Consider the following 22,921-nt stretch of genomic DNA (forward strand, 5'->3'; position numbering starts at 1 on the left):
ACATTCTCCCCGTGTCTGTGTGGGTTTCTGGCTGATATTCCGATTTCCACCCACAGTCCAAAGATGTGCCGGTTAGGTGGATGGGCCATGCTAAATTGCCCACTGTGTTCAGGGATGTGTAGGTTCGGAGAGTTAGCCATGGAAATGCAGGGTTAAAGGGAGGGAAATGGGTATGGGTGGGATGCTCTTCAGAGGATTGGTATGGACTTGTTGGGCTGAATGGCCAGTTTCCACACTGTAGGGATTCTGTAATTTGAGGCGTCTGCTGGATATTGTCTGTGTCTCTAGTACATACAGCAGAGTAGGCCCTGTAAACCACAAGCTTGTTGCTGGGTTTGGGGTCCTTGTCATCAAGCACTCTGCTCCTCAGGTGGCCAAAGACTGCCTTAGAACAAGGGAGGTGTTGTCAAATTTCATTGTGATTATCTACCCTCATTGAGTAGACATACCCAATGTACAGGAATTGATCCTCATTGACCGATAGCTCGCTGAGGATCTTGGGGGCCAGTGTTGTGTGGCAGGAGCAGGCTGGAAGAGGAACTTTGATCTCTGGATGTTTAGTCTAAGGCTTACTCCTCCACATGGCCGTGAGAAACTGTGAATGAGCATTGTCTGTGTGCTGCTGCAACTTGACTACTGAGATTGGGGTGGTGCTGGGCATGGACTAGAGGTGGCATAAGGTGAACAGTTTCCAATTTTTACCGCAGAGAAACCCCATACCAGCAAGAAACATCATGGAGATGAAGTGGAGTATGACAGTGAGGACGGCAAGGAAGAGAATTGGTGCAATGACACAGCCATTTTATGTTGGTTCAGTGTTGGATCTGTTGGTGAGGATCACGGTTTGTTGTCATGTAGCAAGTCGATGATGGAGATGCGTTTCTGTTCACAGCCACATTTCAGGAGGATGCTGACAAGGGCTAAAGTCTTTGTGATGTCAAAGAAGATGACAGAGAAAGATTACTGCTGCTCTTGGTGTTTTACTTGGACCTGCCCAGCTGTGAAGATCACATCCAGGGTGCCTTTTGATGAATGGAATCTGTATTATGATCCAGGAGGTCTTCAGCTACTGGGTGAAGGTGATTGCTGAGGTTGTTTGCAATGACCTTCCCTATGGCAGACAACAGGGAGGCCCCTATGTAATTATGGCAATCAGTCTTATCTCCTTTCCGAAGATGGTCACCATCATGATGTCTCAGAAATTCATTAGCACACTGTCTCCCTTCTAAATCGGGGAAATGTAGTCATCAATGACTATAGAGAAGAAGTGAAATTATTTCTCTCAAAAGATCATGAATCTGTAGAATTCACTTCCCCAGATTGTCCCAGCTTCCACTGCAATGAGTAAATTCAAGGAGGGGATAGACAGATTTTTAATTGATAATGGGTTGAAGCGTTATGGTGAGTGGGAAGGAAAGTGGAGTTGAGGCAGAAGTGAGATCAGCCATGATCGTGTTGAATAGCCATGCAAGCTCGAGAGACTGAATGGCGTACTCTTGCTCCTATTTTCTTTAGGGCATAAGAACATTACAAATAGGAGCAGACTCTTAGCTCTTTGAGCCCACACTGCCATTCAATGAGAATGTGACTGATTTTGCACTTAGACCCAAGTTTCTGTCACTATCCCCATATACCTGAATGTTTTTAACACATAGAAATCCGTCATTCTTGGTCTTGAATAAACTCAACTGTTGTGGGTAGAGAATTTCAAAGATTTACCGCTTTTGAGTGAAGAAATTCCTCCTCACTTCTTCCTACAGGGAATTACAAGCAGAAACTAAAGGAAATCATAAATGAGTGCTTCTTGGCCACATTTTAGTGGTTCAGCAGAGAGTCTGTCCGCACTGGGGATCTTGTTGTTCACCAGCTGATGGATGACCTTGTTCATAAGACCATAAGATATAGGAGGAAAATGAGGCCATTCAACCCATTGATTCTGCTCCAAAATTCAATCCTAGATGATATGTTTTTCAATCCCTTTCTCCTGCTTTCCCCTCATAATCCTTGATCCCTCTACTACTCAAGAAATTATCTATCTCTTTTTTAAATACACACAATGACTTTGCCTTCACAGCCCTCTGCAGCAATGTCTTCCATAAATTAACTACACTCTAGCTGAGATAATGAAATGTGAGGCTGGATGAACACAGCAGGCCCAGCAGCATCTCAGGAGCACAGCTGAGAAGTGCTAAGTCATCATTACTTCACTCTGAGGTTATGCCCCCCACCCCCCCCACCCCCACACCCCCCGCCCCGGTCCAAAGTCTGACCTACTAGCAGAAACATCCACAATATCCAGTCCCCTCAGTATTCCGTAAGTTTCAATCAAATCCCCCTTAACCTTCTAAACTCCAAGTACAGATATGATGTCTTCAACTGTTCCTCGTCCTCAAGATCACTCTTGTAAACCCCGCCTGGACCATCTCCAAGGCCAGCATATCTTTCCTTAAATGTGGGGCCCAAAACATGTCAAAATATTCCAGATCCTTGTACAGCTTCAGCAGTACATCTCTGCCCTTATATTCTAGCCCTCTTGAAATCAGTGTTAACATTAAATTTACTTTCCTAACTGAACATGCATGTTAATCTTGTCAAGCTCCTGGCTGGGATTATGCTGAGGTGATGGTGGGTAGCATGCTGTGGGATGTAGTCAAGGGCACTCATGTTGAGAACTGAGTCTTCATTGAGTAAATCCTCAAATTGCTCCTTCCAGCAAGTGTTCACTGTCTGTCTTAGATTAATAATTTCCTGCAGTGACACATTATGTCCCACTGTGGATGTTTTCTGAATGATTTCCTTTAGTTACAACAGGCGTTCAAAAGGGAGTGCTCCTCTACCATAGGTATTGTATTGGGGAGGGCAGTCGTTGTGTCGTTTACTTCCTGTGTCGGCCACATAGAATGGGCCCCTGGAGATTTCCTGTAGTTATGGTTTGTGTCTGGCAGGGACCTCTCGTGGGAGTTAGTGCAGTGAGGGGATATCTTGTAGAGAAAGCTCTGAGGGCCGTACTGTAGAAACTCCAGTAATTCCCACATGACCCATGATGATGCTACTGTGTGATTGCATTATGTATCTGGCATGGATAGGAGCAGTCCTGCATCATTTCCTTTAGCTACTGGATATAACACAGAGGACGTTCTTGCAGCAGTAGAGAATATCTGAGATAATAAAGTGTGGAGCTGGATGAACACAGCAGGCCAAGCAGCATCAGAGGAGCACAAAAGCTGACATTTCGGGCCTAGACCCTTCATCAGAAAAGGGGGATGGGGAGACGATTCTGAAATAAATGGGGAGAGAGGGGGAGGCGAACTGAAGATGGATAGAGGAGAAGATAGGTGGAGAGGAGAGTATGGCTGGGGGGGGGTGGTAGGGAGGGGGTATCTGAGTTTGTGAGCGGCATGGCTACAATAACTGTCAATATCCTGTAGGGGGTGCTCCAGTAGTAAGAGTGGATGCAACTCAGGGAATATGTACTCCTGCAGTGACAGTGTATATCCAGTATGTGGCGCACTTATAGTGACAGTGGTGGCCATAGGAGGGTGTTTTTCTGCAATGTGCGTGTGTATGTTCCACAAGGTGGGGTTGGGGGTGATAAATCAGCGACAGTGGGTGTCTTACAGGGGTGTATTGCTGCAGTGACAATGGATTTCATGCAGTGTGTTCTCCAGTTCTGAGTCTGTTTGTTGTACTGCAGTGACTGTGCGTCTCCCCTTCAGCAGCTGCCTCGCAGGGGATGAGTACTCCTGCAGCAACAATATAAATTCTACAGAGATAATAGGAACTGTAGATGCTGGAGAATCCGAAATAACAGGGTGTAGAGCTGAATGAAAACAGCAGGCCAAGCAGCATCTTAGGGTCAGGAAAGCTGACGTTTCGGGCCTAGACCCTGACCCAGATTTCTGACGAAGGGTCTAAGCCCGAAACATCAGCTTTCCTGCTCCTAAGATGCTGCTTGGCCTGCTGCATTCATCCAGCTCTACACCCTGTTATCATCAATTCTACAGGCAGCTTACCTGTGAAAGTAGGTGACCCTCAAGAGGTTCTTTTGCAGTGATAGAAGGTGTCTAACAGAGGGAGCTCCTGCATTGACAAGTGTGTGCCCCACAATGACGCAGAGATGTGTCTCGCACGAGTATACTGCTGCAGTGACAATGGATGTCACATAGGGCTTGCTCCATTGGTGAGTGTGTCTGTCCCACAGGGGGATGGCTACAGTGAGCGTGTGTCCCTTACAATGGGTGCACCTGCAGTGACAATGGGATTCCAACACGGAATGCTTCTGCAGTGATGCTGGATTTCTAACAGGGTGGCATTCCTGGATTGACAGTGGGTGCCCTTCAAGGGTTGCTCCTGCAGAGACAGTAGGGAGCCCACAGAGGGTGCTCCTGCATTTACAGTGTTTGTCCCAAAGGGAGTGCTCCTGCGGTTGAAGTGTGTGTACCACCGGTGGCACTCCTTGGGGACAATCCTGCAGAAGGATGCTGCTATAGTGACAGTTATTAGGTGCTCCAGCAGCAACAGTTAGCATTCCGCAATGCTTGTTCCCACTGTGCTGCAATAAAAGAGGGTATCCCAAATGGGAAGCTCCTGCAGTGATAGGGGGTGTTCCACAAGGTGTGATTCCTGCAGTGACACTGTGTGTCCCATAGGGGGTGTTACTGCAGTTACTCCTGATGTCCCACTGTGATGGGGTGTTGCTCCAACATTGACAGTAGGTGTCCCATGGGGACCGCTCTTGCCAGTGACAGTGGGTGTTCCACTGGTGGGGGTGCTCCAGCAGTGACAGTTGGTGTCCCATGGGGGGATGTTCCTGTGGTCACTCTGGGTGGTGTGCTTCCTGCAGTGTCATTGTATGTCCCACAGGGGGAACTTTTGCAGTGACAGCATGTGTCCCAAAGGGGGCGCTCCAGCAAGGTCAATGTGTGTTCAAAGTGGGGGGGGGGTGGGTGCACCTGCAGTGTCAGTGGGTATCCTATGGTGGACGGAGGGGGGGGGCGCTCGTGTGATGACTCTGGGTGTCCCACTCGGGGTGCCCCTGCAGTGTTAATGTGTATCCCACAGGGTGCGCTCCAGCGGTGACAGTGGGTGTCCCACAGAGGGCACTCCTGCGGTGACAGTGTGCGTCCCAAGAGAGTGGGGGGGGGGCACTTCTGTGGTCCCACAGGCAGCGCTCCTGTATTGTCAGTCTGTGCCTCATAGGGGGGTACTCCTGTGGTGACTGTTTGTCCCACAGGGGGTGCTCTGGCAGTGTCAGTGTGTGTCCCACAGTGGGGTGGAGCTCCTGCAGTGACATTACATTTCCCACAGAAGGGCGCTGCTGCGGTGACAGTGTGTATCCCATAGCGGGGTGTTCCTGCGGTGACATTGGGTGTCCCTCAGGAGGCACCCCTGTGGTGTAAGTTTGTGTCCCACAAGGAGCTGCTCCTGCTGTGACAGTGGGTGTCCCACAGGGGGCACTCCTATGGTGTCAGTGGGTATCCCATAGGGGGCACTCCTGCAGTGTCATTGGGTATCCCACAGAAGGGGGCATTCCTAGAACATAGAACATAGAACAATACAGCGCAGAACAGGCCCTTCGGCCCTCGATGTGGTGCCGACCTGTGAACTAATCTAAGCCCCTCCCCCTACACTATCCCATCATTATCCATATGCTTATCCAAGGACTGTTTAAATGCCCCTAATGTGGCTGAGTTCACTACATTGGCAGGCAGGGCGTTCCACACCCTTACCACTCTCTGAGTAAAGAACCTGCCTCTGACATCTGTCTTAAATCTATCACCCCTCAATTTGTAGCTATGTCCCCTTGTACAAGCTGAAGTCATCATCCTCGGAAAAAGACTCTCACTGTCCACCCTATCTAATCCTCTGATCATCTTGTATGTCTCTATTAAATCCCCTCTTAGCCTCCTTCTCTCCAATGAGAACAGACCCAAGTCCCTCAGCCTTTCTTCATAGGGCCTGCGCTCCAGACCAGGCAACATCCTGGTAAATCTGTAATCTCTCTGATGAAGGGTCTAAGCCCGAGACGTCAGCTTTTGTGCTCCTGAGATGCTGCTTGGCCTGCTGTGTTCATCCAGCTCCACACTTTGTTATCTTGGATTCTCCAGCATCTGCAATTCCCATTGTCACATCCTGGTAAATCTCCTCTGCACCTTTTCCAACGCTTCCACATCCTCCCTGGAATGGAGCGACCAGAACTGCACGCGGAACTGTCCTGCGATGACATTGGGTTTTCCACGGTTGGGGGAAGGGGGCACTCCTGTGCTGACAACGTGTGTCCCGTCGGGTCGCCCATGCTGTGACAGTGGGTGTCCCACAGGGGGCGCTCCTGCGATGCCATTGGGTGTTCCACAGGGGGGCGCGCCCGAGCTCCTTCCCGCTCATTGTCTTGTCGGCGGCCCCGCCTTCAGGGGCGCTCGAAGTCCCACCTACAGCATGCGCTGACAGGTCGCGGCCAATGGGAGGCTGGGGAAGCTGACCTGTGCGCGGTGATTGGTGGACGCCCCTGTCAATCTGAGGCGGGCTGGTTGCTTGGTGCTGTTGGTTACAATGAGCCGGTGCCGTGGGGGCGCCGCTTTGTTCCTGGTTCATCCTCCAGCTCTAGGAGCGGGGCGGTAAACTTACTGAACCTGCCCCCTTGTAACTCTCACCGCTCCCAGTGCAAACAGAAAGGTAGAGGCACCGCCGGCTTGCTGTGGTATCGCGGCAGTCCGGCTGAAGTTTGTATTGTCGATCCTGGGGGTTTAATCTTGGCTGTAATTTCCCCCGCGAGGACAGAGGCGGAGAGCCCGGCGGGGGGTAGGAGTAATGTGAGATTCTCTGCCCCAGGTCACTTGAGGGGTGGCCCAGCCCGGGCTAACGGACGTTGCACTGAGTATGGAGTGATCTTCCCCCCCTCACTACCCCGCGCTCTCTGTCTCTCACAGCTCTCCTGACCATGGAGGTGACCATCTCCGAACTGATGGAGCAGTTTCTGGGCAGCCCACTGGTGACCTGGGTAAGTGTGAGCCTGAGATCAGAGTCAGCAACCTTCTCACACACACACACACACAGTTTAAATTGTGTGTTGTGGAGAGCGTGTGAGTTTCTGTGTATACTGGGGTGGGTGGGTGATGTGAGCGTGTGTCTGAGCGGGTAGGGTGTGAAGAGTGAGTGGGGAAGATTAGCGTATGTGTGGGGTAGTGGTGTGTGGGTCAGTGTGTATTGAAGGGCTATTTGTGTGTGGTGGGGTACTGTAGTGAAGGTGTGTGCGTGTGTATGTGTGTCTGCTTCTCTTTCTACTTTTGCAAGCAACTGTAAACGTGACTTTTCCTGTGGTTGTTGGCGGAGGTGGTGGGGGAGTCACTTTGTAACCTATTTTGCTGCTCGAGGTGACAATTGTATAATTTTACCTGGAGCTGCATTTAATATTTTTTTTTCTAAATCATCTTTCAGGTTAAAACCTTTGGGCCAGTGGGAGGGAAGAGCAATGACAAAGTCTCCACTTACATGGATTTAGTGGATGGAGTGTTCCTGCACAAAATCATGTTACAAATGTGAGTTGGGCTCCGTCTCACTTTCGATATGACTCTCTTAACGTTTTCAGTGTCTTATCATATAATTCGAAGCCACGTCTCCAATTAGCACGGAACGAGCCTGCTCTCATGTCCTGGGCTAAGGGCGAGTTCAGAGGGGATCTCCCACTTGTGTTGCAGTGTGGCTGGTTCACAAAAGTTGGCCCTTTTCAGAAAGGTATCCTTTCTGACTCTAACACCATCTCTTCATGCTGCTGCAGCTTTTTGAAGAGCTCCGGCAGGAGCAAGGGAGGGAACAGGGGGTCACGTTTCATTATGCACTGTTGTTAGATTCTCCGTCAGTTGTAAGCGGGGGAAGAGAAGGAGAGTCCCTGAGGGAGGAGGGACGGCTTTTGCCATTTGGTTTAAAGAGAACAACAGATGTGAAGTTCAGTGGAAAGCCAGTGGCAATGTGAGAGGTTGAAAAAGTAGCTGCCTCACTCAAAAGGCGCCAGATTCTATCATAAATAGGCTCGAGAATGATCCAAAAACATCAGAGAACGGTGATATAAAACCACCGTCTTTCCACAGCGTAAATAAGTACAACATCAACCACTTTAATTGCTGCAGAGCCTCTCACAGACTACAGTGTCCCGAGATGCTTCAAGGACATCAAGAATAATTAATTTAAAACCATGTGCAGCCTCTCAAATGCCATTAGTGTTAACTTTTTAAGGCCACAGAGAGCAGTCATTGGTGTCAGATCCCGCAAAGATCTTGCTCCTTTCCTAACTGTAAACCGACAACCAAATCCACTTCAATTTTTACAGTTCTTTAGAAACATGTCCCAAAGTGCTTGTGGAAACAGGGTCAGGGTCGCGAAAATGGCTGTTCGGTCCATCGAATCTGTGCTGGTCCAAAACAGCAACGTCAGCTTTTGTGCTCCTGAGATGCTGCTTGGCCTGCTGTGTTCATCCAGCTCCACACTTTGTCATCTTGGATTCTCCAGCATCTGCAGTTCCCATTATTTCTGATACAATTTTACCCTCACTGCGAAGCGTCTTCCAGGGATGCCTAACCTGAAGAAGTTACCCACCTCCCTCCGGACCAACCTCAGGGAATCTCTCTCCCACTGCAACTCTCTTGTCTCCACCTATCATCTTTTCTCTCCATTTTTGGTCCACCTCCCCCTCTCTCTCCCTATTTATTCCAGAACCATCTCCCCATCCCCCTCTCTGATGAAGGATCTAGGCCCGAAACGTCAGCTTTTGTGCTCCTGAGATGCTGCTGGGCCTGCTGTGTTCACCCAGCTCCACACTTTGTTACCTAACCATTCTAATCCCATTTGCCAGCACTTGGCTCTTAACTTTTTAAGCATTGGGATAATCAAAGAAATTCTTCAATGTTTAAACATCTACCACCCTTACAGGCAGTGAGTTGCAGACTCCCGCCATGCTCTCTTACCCTCTAAATCTTCTGCCCTGGCCTTAAGTCGATGCCTTCCTTGTCATTGATCCCTCCACCAAGGGGAAAAGTCACTTTTTGTCTACCCTGTCCAAGCCCTTCAAAATGTTAAGCATTTCAATCACCTCCGGGTTCCCCCCCGCCAAGTCTGCCCAACTCTTTTCATAACTGAAACTCTCCAGCCCAGCCAACATCCTGGTAAATTTCCTCTGCACCCTCTCCAGTGTTCTCTCCTCCCTCTGTAAAAGTCATTATCCGACACAGTCTGAGCCACATAAGATGTTAGGCCTGAGTTGTGATCCCAGCTGATGATACTAGTAACCAAGTCAGATGGCAGAATGAATTCTGGCTTTACAGATTATATGGGACTTTTTGGTTGGCTCTCATGGTGGTTAGTCACTGAAGCATGTTCACGCAAGGCTGAAGCTATTTTTTAACAGCAGACCTGAAGTTTGTTACTCAATAAATTCAAAAAGGAAACAAGCTATCTAAGTATGTACGTAGGTTAGAATAATTTCACTTTTCGAAAGATGGTGTATAATAGGGGGAATCATTTGCCAGGCTTTGGGGGAAGAGAAAGGGAGTGGGACTAATTTGAGAATTCTTTCAAAGCCCAGCACAGATGCAATGTGTTGAATGGACTCTGTTAATATCGAATCACTGTATGAACGCACCAGTTGGTGTACACTATCGAATAATAGTTTTCACTTCTTTTAAACGCTTGTTGGTGTCAAATGGTACCTGTGGACAGAACAATAGTGCAACAAATTTCTTTATGGTAATTCAATATGGTGCTTGTATGATTGAGACTTCTCACAAATATTTTGGTGGTTGAGCTGGTGGTGGAAGAGCCTGGGATTTTGCAGACTTTGAGAAGTGATTAAGTGATGCTGTGCTTGGCTCCAACTGATAAAAGGCATTTTAGATTCACTTTTAAAGCACAAGACCACAAAGAAAGCAATTTCCTTGTTCCAAAAGTGTAACTAGGAACTGAGAAGTGTACAGAGCCAGCAGACTGGGAGAACCCTTTGTGTTAGTATTTGTTGGAAGCCGTTGCCACGAACAGCTGAGCCATTTTATAAAGTGCTCTATCACTCATAGTGATACAGCGCAGAAGGCAGTGATTTGGCCCATTTATACTTGTACTGATATAGCCAGTGCTTCCCATCCTTTCTCCTCCTGGCTTTAAATTTTTATTTTCCCCGAGAGTATCTGTTTATTGGGGTATGAGCACACGCCATGTGTAGAATTTTGGAGGTTTGCAGTTTAAATCCAACAAGTGATCCCAGAGTGGAATTCGCTTTTTGTAATTGTATTCCCTCCTCTAATTCTGTAACCTCCACCTCAATAACCCAAAGAGAAATGAGTTCACTTGCTTTGGCCGCTTGTCATTTTCTACCCATCACCACCAAAAAAGCCTTCTCTCGGCCCACCAGTAGCACTTTCAGGTCTGGAACTCCCTAAATTTACTTTGAGCCAGCTCCTCCTCTTCCTCCAAGCTTTAAAAAACCCACCTCACTGACCAAGCTTTCAGTTGCCGAGTGTGACAGTTCCATGTGTGGCTCAGCCCAAGATGAGCTTGGTAACATTCCTCTGAGACACCTTGCCAAAGGCTGTATACAAGTTATAAGTTATTATATTCTTCTGACGGTTGGTTTTCAATGTGAAATGAGAACTGACTCTCTTAGCTGGGTATTGACAAAGCTGGCACCTGATTAATCATCTGACTCGTAGTGGGTGTGGCGCGGAAATAAATTGGCAGGAAAACCCAGGGGCAGTGTGGAGAAAGATTCCTTTTGCGCAGTGAGTTGTGAATTGAGACACTGCTTGCAAAGGGTAGAAGAAGCAGACTCCATCATCATAACTTTTGAAAGGAATTCTTTTCAGGGAAGATAAAAATGTTGGAGTTGGATTACTAGGATAGAGGGACAAGGGGACATCATCTCAGAATAAGGGATTGCACACTTAAGACAAATGAGGAAGAACTTTTTTTGCCTCTGAGGAGAGTGAACCTGTGGAATTCTTTACTGCAGAGGGCTGGAGAGGCTGGGTCATTAAATACATTCAAAGCTGAGAGCCAGATTTTTGACCAGCAAGGAAATCTGGGGTCCTGGGGAATAGACAGGAAAGCTGAAGTGAGGATTGACCTCACTGGCAAGTTGGACTTTATGAGCTGAATAGCCTACTTCTGCTCCAAAATCTGATGGCCTCTCAGGTCTTTCATCGGTGCAGTGGGCCAAAGGGTCACCCTCGGTGTTGTTTAACTTTATGGCCAATTGTTGGTCTCATCCTCTGTGCTGGCATCACCAACTCAATGTTGGGTGGATGATCCAATTTCTCCCAAGTGAGCTGGAACTGACTGGAAGGTAACGTAGATGGCAGACTTACTGAGGGGTATACCAGAGGATAATTGAGGAAACTGTCATTCAACTCTGTAAAACAAATGTTTATAATGCTGTTTGTCCTCATTAAATGGTTAATGTGTTCAACATGAAGCAGAAGGCAATAAGGATTGGGGGGAGATGCAGGACAGGGCATGAGGAGCTCAGATGATGTCCCATGTGCAGTATAAACACTGATATTGTTGCATTTGTGGTTCACTAGAACTATCCAGTAAAACATGATAGATGCAGGGTAACCTTGAACAGGAAGTACTTTATGGTGCATCCTGTTGGCTCCGCCATTGGTCTTACCTCGCTCCTGCGCCACTGTCACCTGACCTGCATGGCTACTTAACAACAGCGGCCTGGGTTTTGTGTTTCTTGGTGTCATGGAGATAGAGCAGAAACCGAGTGGCCCAATCAATTCTGCCCTTGCTTGTTCAGTCAGGTGTTGGATGACATTAGTTGGCATCTAGTGGGAAGGCAGAGAAACAGAGGGTGCTGGGTGTCTCTGTGCCCAGTCGACAGTCTCATCTGGGACGTCACAGTGATAGAGGGGCAATGCTGCCAAGGAGAAATTGGTAACAGCTAGAGCTGCAGGTCCCCTTGACTGACTGAAGGAGATCAGGGATCATGTGGGTCGAGCAGGTTGAACCTATTTCTCAAAGGGTTATGGAGGAGGAAGGGGGCGGTTCTGTGTCAGATGTTTTTTGAATTCTTGTTGCATTATTTACCAGGCAGCGTGTTCAGAAACCTAGTTATGTCCATTCAAATATAAACCTTGGATATGACACTTGAACAAATCATGTTGTGCATGAGCTCTCTGTGGGGGTGAGGAGGGGCATGTCTCTCTGAGCTGGCTGGCTGCAGGACACAAGTGTTGCACTTAAAATCAAACTCTGAGATTTAAAATAAGAATGTGAGATCCTCTGATTACAAAGACAGGATTAGTGAAAATAGGACATGCACGCTCTTGATCACCGATTGGAGGTGGAACCAAAGCAAGGCATTTTGTGAAGGGGTCACCAATTCAAGACTCAAATGAGGAGAATTTTTTTTCTCAGAAATTCATGAGTCTTTATAACTCTCTTCCTCAAAAGGTGATGGAAACGGAGGACTTTGATATTTTCAAGGCAGAGGTGGATAGCCAGCAGGTGAAAGGTTATTGGGGACAGCCAGGAATGTGGTGTAGTTGGGTCAGCCATGATCTTATGGAAACATGCAGCAGCCTCGAGGGGCAGGAATAGGCCATTCAGCCCCTCATTTGTACATTACAAAGGGTGTGGAGATAGTGATGGGGAGGGGGCTGGAGGTGGAGTTGGAGAATATTTTGTGTGTATCTGAATCCAGGGTTCAATGCCTATTGTTTTATACCCAGCTGCTCCCAAGAGAGTGTAAATAAAATGCCCAGGATACTTTGTATTTTATTGCAGAAATTTAGAATTTAAAGGCCCACTTTAAATAACTAACTTGTTTATAAATGTTGCCAAAGGTGGTGGATCTTCAGTTATCATGGGCAGTAAACTCCCATGCTCTAAGTCTTTTTTTAATAATCGTACTAAGTCTTTACAAGGAGAATGGCTTACTGCAATGATTCAAAGTGTTTTGGTGTATCTTCAACAGTCTGATATTTCTCAATTCACTTCACAGCATTGAGCTGTTCTTAAAGATAGTAAGAACTTTCGATGCTGGAGTCAGAGATTACACAGTGTGGAGCTGGAGGAACCCAGCAGGCCAGGCAGCATCAGAGGAGCAGGAAGGCTGACACTCCCAAGCCAACAACCCAATGTGGACTTTACTAGTTTCAAAATCTCCTCATCCCCAGCCTCATCCCATGACCAACCCTCCCTCTCATCCCCGCCTCCTTGACCTGAAGCAACCTGTCCGTCTTTTCTTCCATCCATCCACTCCTCCCACCTCACTGACCAATCTCCCCCACTCCCTACCTACACTCACCTATCACCATCCCGCCTACCTTGCCCCTCCCCTGTTTCTGAAGAAGGGTCCTGACCGGAAACGTCAGCTTCCCTGCTCTTCTGATGCTGCTTGGCCTGCTGTGTTCCTCCACCTCCACACTGTGTTATCATTGAGCTGCTCTTTATGCTTTAGAATTGAGGATTGTTTGCACCATGAAATATTTTGGACGCAAGTATCAGCGTGAAGTGGCGCCATTCATTAGATATAGCACAGGATTAGATACAGCAAAACTTTCCTTACTCTTTGAAGCTAAGTGTAAAGTTCTGTCTATACTATTGCTATCAAACTCTCCCAGAACAGGGACAGTATGGAGATAGAGACTGTCACTCTACACTGTCTCCATCAAACACTGCCAGACAGGTACAGCATGGGGTTAGAAACAGGCTGAAGCTCCTTGGATACTGTGTCCATCAAACAGTGCCAGGGCAGCTGTGGAATCAACACTGATTATAGGTTAAAAACCATAAGAGCTGTGGATGCTGTAAATCAGTCACAAAAACAGAAGTTGCTGGAAAAGCTCAGCAGGTCTGGCAGCATTGGTGAAGAAAAAAAACTGTGTCAACGTTTTGGGTCCGGTGACCCTTCCTCAGTTGCTGAGCATTTCCAGCAACTTCTGTTTTTGTGACTGCTGATATAGGTGACTCACTTTGACAACTTATCTGTTTCTTAGATGAGCTGTCCTCTAGAGGACTATCCTTTATTGGAATTCTGGAAATGGAGTTAACATTTCCTGAGAAAACAAGGTGTAGAGCTGGATGAACACAGCAGGCCAAGCCGCAAAGCTGACGTTTTGGGCCTAGAACCATTTTCTGAAGAAGGGTCTAGGCCCGAAACGTCAGCCTTCCAGCTCCTCTGCTGCTTGGCCTGCTGTGTTCATCCAGCTCCACACCTTGTTATCTCAGATTCTCCAGCATCTGCAGTTCCTACTATATATATTAACATTTACTGATCCTTGTTTAAAATTCCCGGTGAGTTCCTCTTGGGCGTCAAACAGAAGTGGAGGTCTCATGATGCATTTGGAGCCATGATAGTTCTCCCTCAAACAAAAGACACAAAATTAGGTCCATGGCCTAATGTGTAATTGTCACCACTGCTGACACAAGTTAGTGAACCATTTCATAATGCAAGGGAAGCTTTGCATTTACATTTCACCTTTTGCAATCTTGAGGTGACCAAGCCCAATGACATACTGTGGATGTGCAGTTCCTGTTATGATATCGCAAACAAGGCACCTCAAACTTCTTTGCATACAGTGGTACAAATGTTTCTTTTTGGCCGAGTGGCATGAGTGTAATTACGATCTCAATGGAATTGCAGTTTCAATGAGAAGACTGTATCAACAGGTGTTTATTTTTGTTTGTTGTGTAAATGGTGAGTTTATCTGCGAGAACAGCTTTGTAAATAAAGCTACTGATGACACAGAATGCCCATGCTGATGTTTGGTGTTGTGGACCTGTTTCTTGGAGACCGGTAAGCAATTCATGAGCTGTTTGGAGAATTAATGGCAGTTGACCTGTGAATTGACATCAGGATATACGCTGCTGTTTGAAAGATCCGTTGTAAGCAGTCTGCTACTTTGAATCCAAGAAAGACAAACTGGATTTTATTCTGACTGGTGAGAAACTCAGAGCTGGGAGATTTGAAAGTTGGAAAAGACGTGTGTAAAAGCCAGAGATAACAGGAACTGCAGATGCTGGAGAATCCGTGATAACAAAGTGTGAAGCTGGATGAACACAGCAGGCCATGCAGCATCTTAGGAGATGGAAAGCTGATGTTTCGGGCCTAGACCCTTCTTGAGAAAATGAAGAAGGGTCTAGGCCGGAAACGTCAGCTTTCATGCTGTGTTCATCCAGCTGCACACCTTGTTTAAAAGCCAAACTACAGGTACTAAAACAATGAACTAATCCAATAAAATGCCTGTCTTTAGCTTTGAAGGAACTGGAATATGAAGGGAAGGCAGCCTTGTTCGGTCCCACTCTGGGGTATGACGTTGTGTTTTAGTCACTGCACCATCGGCAAAGTATAGGAGGAGTACTCTGCACGTTCACTTGGATTAAACTGGGCTTCAGAGGGTTAAGTTATGAAGGTTGATTTGTGAAGATAGGCAGGCAGCTTGACTGAAGTATTTACAAGTGTAAAGGATTTGACCGGGATGGATTTCCTATGTTTGGGAATGTAGGACAAAGGAGAGGAACAACCTTGAAATGAGAACCAGGAAATACCTTTTGCTCAGGGTAGTGGTCAGATTTGGCTGTTTCACCTGAGTCTTTATACCAGAGTTGCAACACTTTCCTCACTGATGAAAGAATGACTTGGTCTCTGCATTGAAATTCTTGCCCGGACTATGTGAAGTCAAATGGCCTCCTGACTGAGCTGAATGAAGTACCTGAAAACTCTGTGGGCAGAATTGAATGCCCTCCCACTGGCTGGCTTGGAGGCTGAGTGGCACTTCATTTGGATGGTGATTGGTAGGTGGATACCGTCTCTTCTCTGCCTGGGTAAATCCTAATCAAGGACCCCAAGTAAACGATGAATGGTTCCATCCTCCGCCATCAGAATTCTCATGGTTCCCTGTGTATCATCTAGCCTCCACCTCTGCCTCATGCCCAACAGGAAGGTGGCAACTGAGTGAGCAAGTACTAGCTTCGGGTTGATCCTTCACTTCCCTCTGGGCATAAATCCTGGCCTAGCCTTTGAGGCCCACACCTCGTCTGCAAATAAGGAGAGCAAGGAAACCTTGAGGGTTGCTTCCAATAGGCTGCAGGCCTCCCTTGTTCGAAGAGTGGGGAAATGGATGGGGCAGCTGCTGTGAGGCACCCCTCACCTGCTCTTGCCAAGACCTGCAAAAACTTAGAAGATGGGCTGATGTTCTTTTGCAAAGGCAACCTGACTGACTTACCCGGCCTGCCCTACATGTATGCTGGTTTTATCTGCTACCTCCTGGACAGTTAACAGTGGGCAGTAATTGCTGGCCTAGAGGGTGAGGGCACATCCTGTTAATGAATTGTAAAACAAAACCTCCCGTTTATCAGAAGTGTCGGTGTCAGGGGGCTTTTTTTTTGAGAATTTGCTGATGCATTTTCAAGAGAAACCTGCTTTTAGCCAGGCTCTGTAACGAAATACAGTATCATCAGCAAACTGAGTGCAATGGAATCTCCAGACCGGTTGCCTGTTTACGTTGCTGGACCTCAGAACCCTGGCAGCTGCTGGCAGGCTCTGTGAATTTCCATCCCTCTAACTTCGCTTGTTGCTTAACTGTGTCAACATCGTTCACTGAATGACCTCTGTAAGGCCAACAGGGCTGAGAGCAGCGACTCCCACATCAAAGCACAAAGTTAGGAGTGCTTGGGCAGGCTTAACTTCACCCTTTGCGAGGGCTGCCTGGTTTGTTTCTAAGTAACACTGTACAGGAGCTTGGAGATTGAAGTTATGAATAGGTTACATCAACATGGCATGTATTCTTTTGACTTTCAGCAAATTCTGGACGAAGTGCCTACAATATCAAAAGGTTTCAATGAGGGTCATTACGGAGAAAGGATTCCCTCTGGTTGGGGAACACAGAAAGAGAAGGCAGGACATTTTCCTCGATGCTTTCAGGAAGCACTTCAACCTCTTGAAGGATGGTGGGAGTCTGTCAATTTCTTCCCTGTAAAGATTGTGAATGCTGGCAGTCAGTTGGAGCTTCTGAAATGACTGATAACTTAATAACAACAACATCAATTATAATGCAGCAAAGAGGCATTTCTTTCTTTATTCCTTAGTGAGGTGTCGGTGTTGCTGGAAAGGTCAATTTCTGTTGCTCCTGAGCTAATTGGTTTAATCTGCCATTTCAGAGGCAGTCAAGAGTCAAACACATTACTGTTGGGCTGGAGTCATGTGTAGGCCAGACCAGGTAAGGAAGGTAGATTTCCTTCCATAACTGGCCTCAGTGAACCAGGTGGGTTTTTACACTGTCTAATTATTGACCCCTCACCAAGAGCAATTTTTAATGCCAGGTGTATCAATTGAGTTAAAAATTGACCAGTTGGCCCGGCAGGATTCAAACCCACACCCCCCAAATCATTAACAACAAAAACTGAAATTGCTGAAAAAGCTCAGCAGGCCTGGCAGCGTCTGTGGAGGAGAAAAGGGTTAATGTTTCGGGTCGAGTGACTCTTCCTCATAACAGTTGGTAACTAGGGAAGTAACAAAATCAAAGTTGCTGGAAAAGCTCAGCAGGTCTGGCAGTGTCTGTGGAGGAGAAAACAGAGTTAACGCTTCGGGTCCGGTGACCCTTCCACAGAACTGTTCTGAGGAAGGGTCACCGGACCTGAAGCGTTAACTCTGTTTTCTCCTTCACAGATGCTGCCAGACCTGCTGAGCTTTTCCAGCAACTTTTGTTTTTGTTCCTCATTTACAGCATCCGCAGATCTTTTGTCTTTTATTTAGTAACTAGGAGTGTGTCAGTTCATTTGCCTGGTTTTCAGGATTGTTAGCTCAGTATGATCATGATCCCACTGTCTTCTCCTGGAGATTAGCTACAATTCTATTGAATGGAAGAACAAGCTAGAGGGGCTGAATGGCCTCATCCTGGTCATATTGACCATCCTTCCTCAACTGGGAAAATGGTTCAGGTGTTTGAGAAAGCAGAGTGAAAATGAAACATTTTGAGCAGTCAGTGAACATTGAAAATTGATGCAATTCTCAAAATGTTAAATCTTAATCTTTTCTTGGAGTTGCAGATACTTGGCTCTAACACTAACGTACGGCTGGTCAGGGGTCAATGATAGATGCTGTGTCGGTATATGGCATGTAATCCTTTTGCATCTGAGGTTGATTGTGCACTATTGAACAAAGGCGCACAATCGTGATGCTAAATGCCTTTTTTCATTCATTCACTGGATGAGGGCATCAGTGGCTGGAGTCGGTATGTATTGCTCATGCCTCATTGTCCCACAGGCAGTTCAGAATCAACCACATTGTTGTGGATCTGGAGTCACATGTGGGCCAAACCAGGTAAGGATGGGAGATTTCCTTCCCTAAAAGATTAGTGAACCAGATGGGCTTTTGTCAATCGACAGGACCATCAGTAGATTCTGAATTCTGGACTTTTTGTGAATACAAAATTTATGGCTCCCTTGCTCCTCCCACACAGCTCTGGGAGAAAGTCCTCACGTATACTTAAGGCTGAGGATAGAGAGATTCTTGATCAGTCAGAGAATCGAGGATTATGAGAAAAGGGCAGGCACGTGGACGTGAGGAACGTTGGATCAGCCACGATCCTATTGAACGGTGGAGCAGACTCAACAGGCTGAGCGGTCTGTTCCTGTTCTTATTTCTTAACATTAGCTGGGTTTTTGGTTTAATAGTCCAGCGATAGTAACCACTAGGCCATTGTCTCCCTAACTGGGAGAAGCTGCCTATCTTTTCCTTCATTAGTGCACATTCTCCTGGAGTCAGGTTTGAGTCCCCTTCAGATAATTTAGGGGCTAAGCAGGTCAAAGGTCAGAGACTTCACTTTAACAATGGGATTGATGTAGTTCGAGAACACTTGTCTCCTCCAATCACGGAATGTGGGTAAACACGGTGGGGGGGGAGACATTTACAAACAAAGGCCCTCTAGCCCCAAAAGATGAGATTTTTAATTATGATAGATATTATTTCAGGAAATGAGGCTGTACAAATACTTGGAAAAACTGAAAAGCTGTGTGTACTTGTCTACAGCAAAGGAGCTGCCCCGTGTAACAACAGAGAAATTGACTCGGTCTAAGTGATAGTTGGTTTATTGGAACAGAATGACCTTTTCCTCCTCTTAAAAGTTATTTATGAAACAGGTGGAAGAGAGCCAGACCAGCAGGATTAAGTGTGAAAAATCTTGCGAATAATATGTCAAACATCAGCTGGGAGAAGTCATTCTCACCAGAGGTATTGCTATTCAGACTGTGTATTTGGTCTGTCAACTAACAATGCAGCTGCTGGTGGAAAGGTTCCTGTCTCCTCGTTGATGAGAATATTTAACCGTTTTGTTCGATAGTGGGTAGATATTGAAAACGCTCTTAATCGTGGAGCAACTGCTTGTGTTTTTAGAAAGACCTGCTTTTCAGTGAGTGGATTCTCGAGCTAGGTCAGTTTTTGACTAAATTACATCGTTCTTGTTTAGCGAGTTGAACACACAATGCATGGGGTTAGTGGTGCGCACGCAATGGGAATGTGATCGGTTCCTGCAGATGCAGACTGGCGGCAGCTACTGTTGCTGTTTCTGGTTGCCTGGACCATGTCCCAGCTTGGACATGTGACACGTCTCCTTTAAATGTTCAGAAGCAAAAGAAAGACTTGCATTTGTATAGCGCTTTTCACGACCTCAAGTAGTCCCACACCACTTCGCAGATGAGACATTACTTCCAAAGAGCAGTCTCTGTCAGCTTTGTTTTAAAAGTAGATTTCGGGTCCCCCTTTGCCTTTTCTCCAAACCTGAGTTTCTCACCACAAGATGTGCAACATCTCATTTCTAATCACTCCACCCGCTTCTGCCAGCTTTCAGGGCCAGAAATTCAACCAGCTTGAGTGGTTGGGGGGAAAAAAACTCATCTCCTCTGTTTTAGTCTTCCTTTTCTTTATCCTTTCTATCCAGAAGTGCTTTTCACTATATCTCAGCATGTGACAATAATAAATCAAATGTATTACACACAACTGAGTGACCTTCCCACTACCAAAATCGCAGTGAATTTCTTTTTCCCTTTTGTAATCTAGTAACCAGCTCCATTGTAACACCATGCAGCCAGTTGAACATTTACAAGCAAACCCCATTATGGGGAATGCAAACCATCAAAGGTGAGGATAGTGGGGCATTGATGGATACAGCGTGCACCTTCTCCTATGACACCCAGGAATGAACGTAGCCACAGACAAGGGTCAGAGAGTCGACAGGTATGAACCCCTCCACAGCCCGCTGTCCTGGACCTTGTGCCCTGGCCACAAACACCCACAATCTATGTATTGATGGCACTTGGACTCCACAGCATTGCAATGCAGACAGCTGGGCAGGGAGTCTGTGAACTATTTGGGGGTTTGAGAATTTGGGGCAGCACAATGGCTCAGTGGTTTGCACTGCTGCCTCACAGCACCAGGGACCTGGGTTTGATTTCAGAATCAGGCGACTGTCTGTGTGGAGTTTGCACATTCTCCCTCTGCGTGCGTTCCTTCCGGGTGCTCCGGTTTCCTCCCGCAGTCCAAAGATGTGCAGGCTAGGTGGATCGGCCATGCTAAATTGCCCGTAGTGTTCAGGGAGGTGTAGATTAGGTGGGTTACAGGGGGATGGGTCTGGGTGTGATACTGTGAGGTTTGGTGTGGACTTGTTGGGCCAATGGGCCTGTTTGCATACTTCAGTGATAACTATCACAGTCTACTTGTGGGTCTAGTTTTAAAATTCCTCCGTTTAAAAGTATTTAAATACTTTTAATAGACAATGTGATCAATCAGTAACGAGTGGTTGATTGGCATGAAGATCAGCTCCTAAAGCCCCTGGGTTTTAGGATGGTGTCTGGAGGGGTTGGGGTTCTCTCTAATAACTATTGTGTGCTTTGAGGATTAAGTGTACAGAGTTAGAACAGAACATAGAACATTACAGCACAGCCCTTTGGCCCTCGATGTTGTGCTGACCTGTCATACTGATCTCAAGCCCATCTAACCTACACTATTCCATTTACATCCATATGCTTATCCAATGACTACTTAAATGTACCTAAAGTTGGCGAATCTACTACCGTTGCAGGCAAAGCATTCCATTCCCTTACTATTCTGAGTAAAGAAATTACCTCTGACATCTGTCCTATATCTTTCACCCCTCGCGCTTGCTGTCACCATCCTAGGAAAAAGGCTCTCCCTATCCACCCTATCAAACCCTCTGATTATTTTATGTTTCAATTAAGTCACCTGTCAACCTTCTCTCTAATGAAAACAGCCTCAAGTCCCCCAGCCTTTCCTCGTAAGACCTTCCCTCCATACCAGGCAACATCCTAGTAAATCTCCTCTGCACCCTTTCCAAAGCTTCCACATCCTTCTTATAATGCGGTGACCAGAACTGTACGCAATACTCCAAGTGCGGCCGCTCCAGAGTTTTGTACAGCTTCACCATAACCTCTTGGTTCCGGAACTCGATCCCTCTATTAATAAAAGCTGAAACACTGTATGCCGCCTTAACAGCCCTGTCAACCTGGGTGGCAACTTTCAAGGATCTGTGTACATAGACACCAAGATCTCTCTACTCATCTACACTACTAAGAATCTTGCCATTAGCCCTGTACTTTGCCTTCTGGTTACTCCTACCAAAGTGCATCACCTCACACTTGTCTGCATTAAACTCCATTTGCCACCTCTCAGCCCAGCTCTGCAGCTGATCCATGTCTCTCTGCAACCTACAGCATCCTTCGTCACTATCCACAACTCCACCGACCTTTGTGTCGTCTGCAAATTTACTAACCCATCCTTCTACGCCCTCATCCAGGTCATTGATAAAAATGACAAACAGCAGCGGACCCAACACCGACCCTTGCGGTACACCACTAGTAACTGGTCTCCAGAATGAACATTTCCCATCAACTACCAGCGTCTGTCTTCTTTCAGCAAGCCAATTTCTGATCCAAACTGCTATATCTTCCACAATCCCATTCCTCCACATTTTGTACAATAGACTATTGTGGGGAACCTTATCGAACGCCTTGCTGAAATCCATATACACCACATCAACCGGTTTACTCTCATCTACCTGTTTGGTCACCTTCTCAAAGAACTCGGTTTGTGAGGCATGACCTTTTGGCAGAACTTGGATGAGATTTTGAAGAATTTGGTTAAAAGCAATTTAAAAACCAACCTGTTCACAGAAGTCCAGAGCAGGTGGGATGACTATAAAGAAGTTCTGGGCCCAGGCCTCCTGGCTTAGGGGTGAGGACAATACTACAAGAGCCCTTTTGAAGGAGTTGTTAGAATGTTAAGAAAGTAGATCAGAAAGTTTAGATTCTCAATGTAGAACTATGTTAGACAAGTGACCTTGAACAATGAAACAGCAGTCATTTACAATGCTAGCAAAGTTAATGAGTCGCACAAGGGGCAAACAGCAATTACCATGCAGGAAAACCCATATGCAGTTTTATGTAAAATGGAAGGAGTGTGAAGATCTGTCTCTGGTCACTACAAATGGTCATAAAGCCCCTTGACATTCTCTGCTTTCCCACTTACAGAATCAATTTCCCATGCAGTGTCATATTGGGACTCTACTGCGTGGTATATAAATCTAACTACAGTGAAAAAGAGCAGGAAGGCTAATATTCATGGGTTTGTGGTGTTCATAAGGCATCTCCACCTGCCCAGAAGCTCTGGGTTCAAGCCCCGCGCCAGAACTTGCTGACAATGTATGTTGGCCAAACCGGTTGACCATTAGCCTATAAATCCCTCCCATGCACCTTGATGGCAAGTGGTAAGATTGGGAGAGTCTCCTGGTCAGCTGTCCTGCAGAAAGCAATAGAAAACCAGTGCTTTGTCTGTGAGCAAGGACAAATCTGATGAAATTCCAGTGGGCAATTCTCTGAAACAAGGACAGAATTTCAAAAATGGACAGATATTGCTCACCAG

The 22,921-nt window shown here is 46.6% G+C and overlaps 1 protein-coding gene across 3 annotated transcripts in view; it reads left to right on the forward strand.

Moving 5' to 3' along the window:
• Positions 1-6,535: 6,535 nt before the first annotated feature.
• The window catches only part of ccdc88c (coiled-coil domain containing 88C), a 257,529-nt gene continuing 241,143 nt past the window's right edge, over positions 6,536-22,921 (forward strand). For 2 of the 3 annotated variants that reach the window (XM_059648946.1, XM_059648947.1), the window contains exons 1-2: positions 6,536-6,997; positions 7,435-7,535. In XM_059648946.1, the coding sequence (XP_059504929.1) occupies positions 6,938-6,997; positions 7,435-7,535 (161 nt within the window). In that variant the 5' untranslated portion in view covers positions 6,536-6,937. Of the gene's footprint in view, positions 6,998-7,433; positions 7,536-22,921 lie in introns of those variants that run through there. The other variant, XM_059648948.1, reaches the window with a different exon arrangement.

The sequence above is a fragment of the Stegostoma tigrinum genome, chromosome 10 (assembly GCF_030684315.1).
Source record: "Stegostoma tigrinum isolate sSteTig4 chromosome 10, sSteTig4.hap1, whole genome shotgun sequence".
In the NCBI taxonomy this organism is placed as follows: Eukaryota; Metazoa; Chordata; class Chondrichthyes; order Orectolobiformes; family Stegostomatidae; genus Stegostoma; species Stegostoma tigrinum.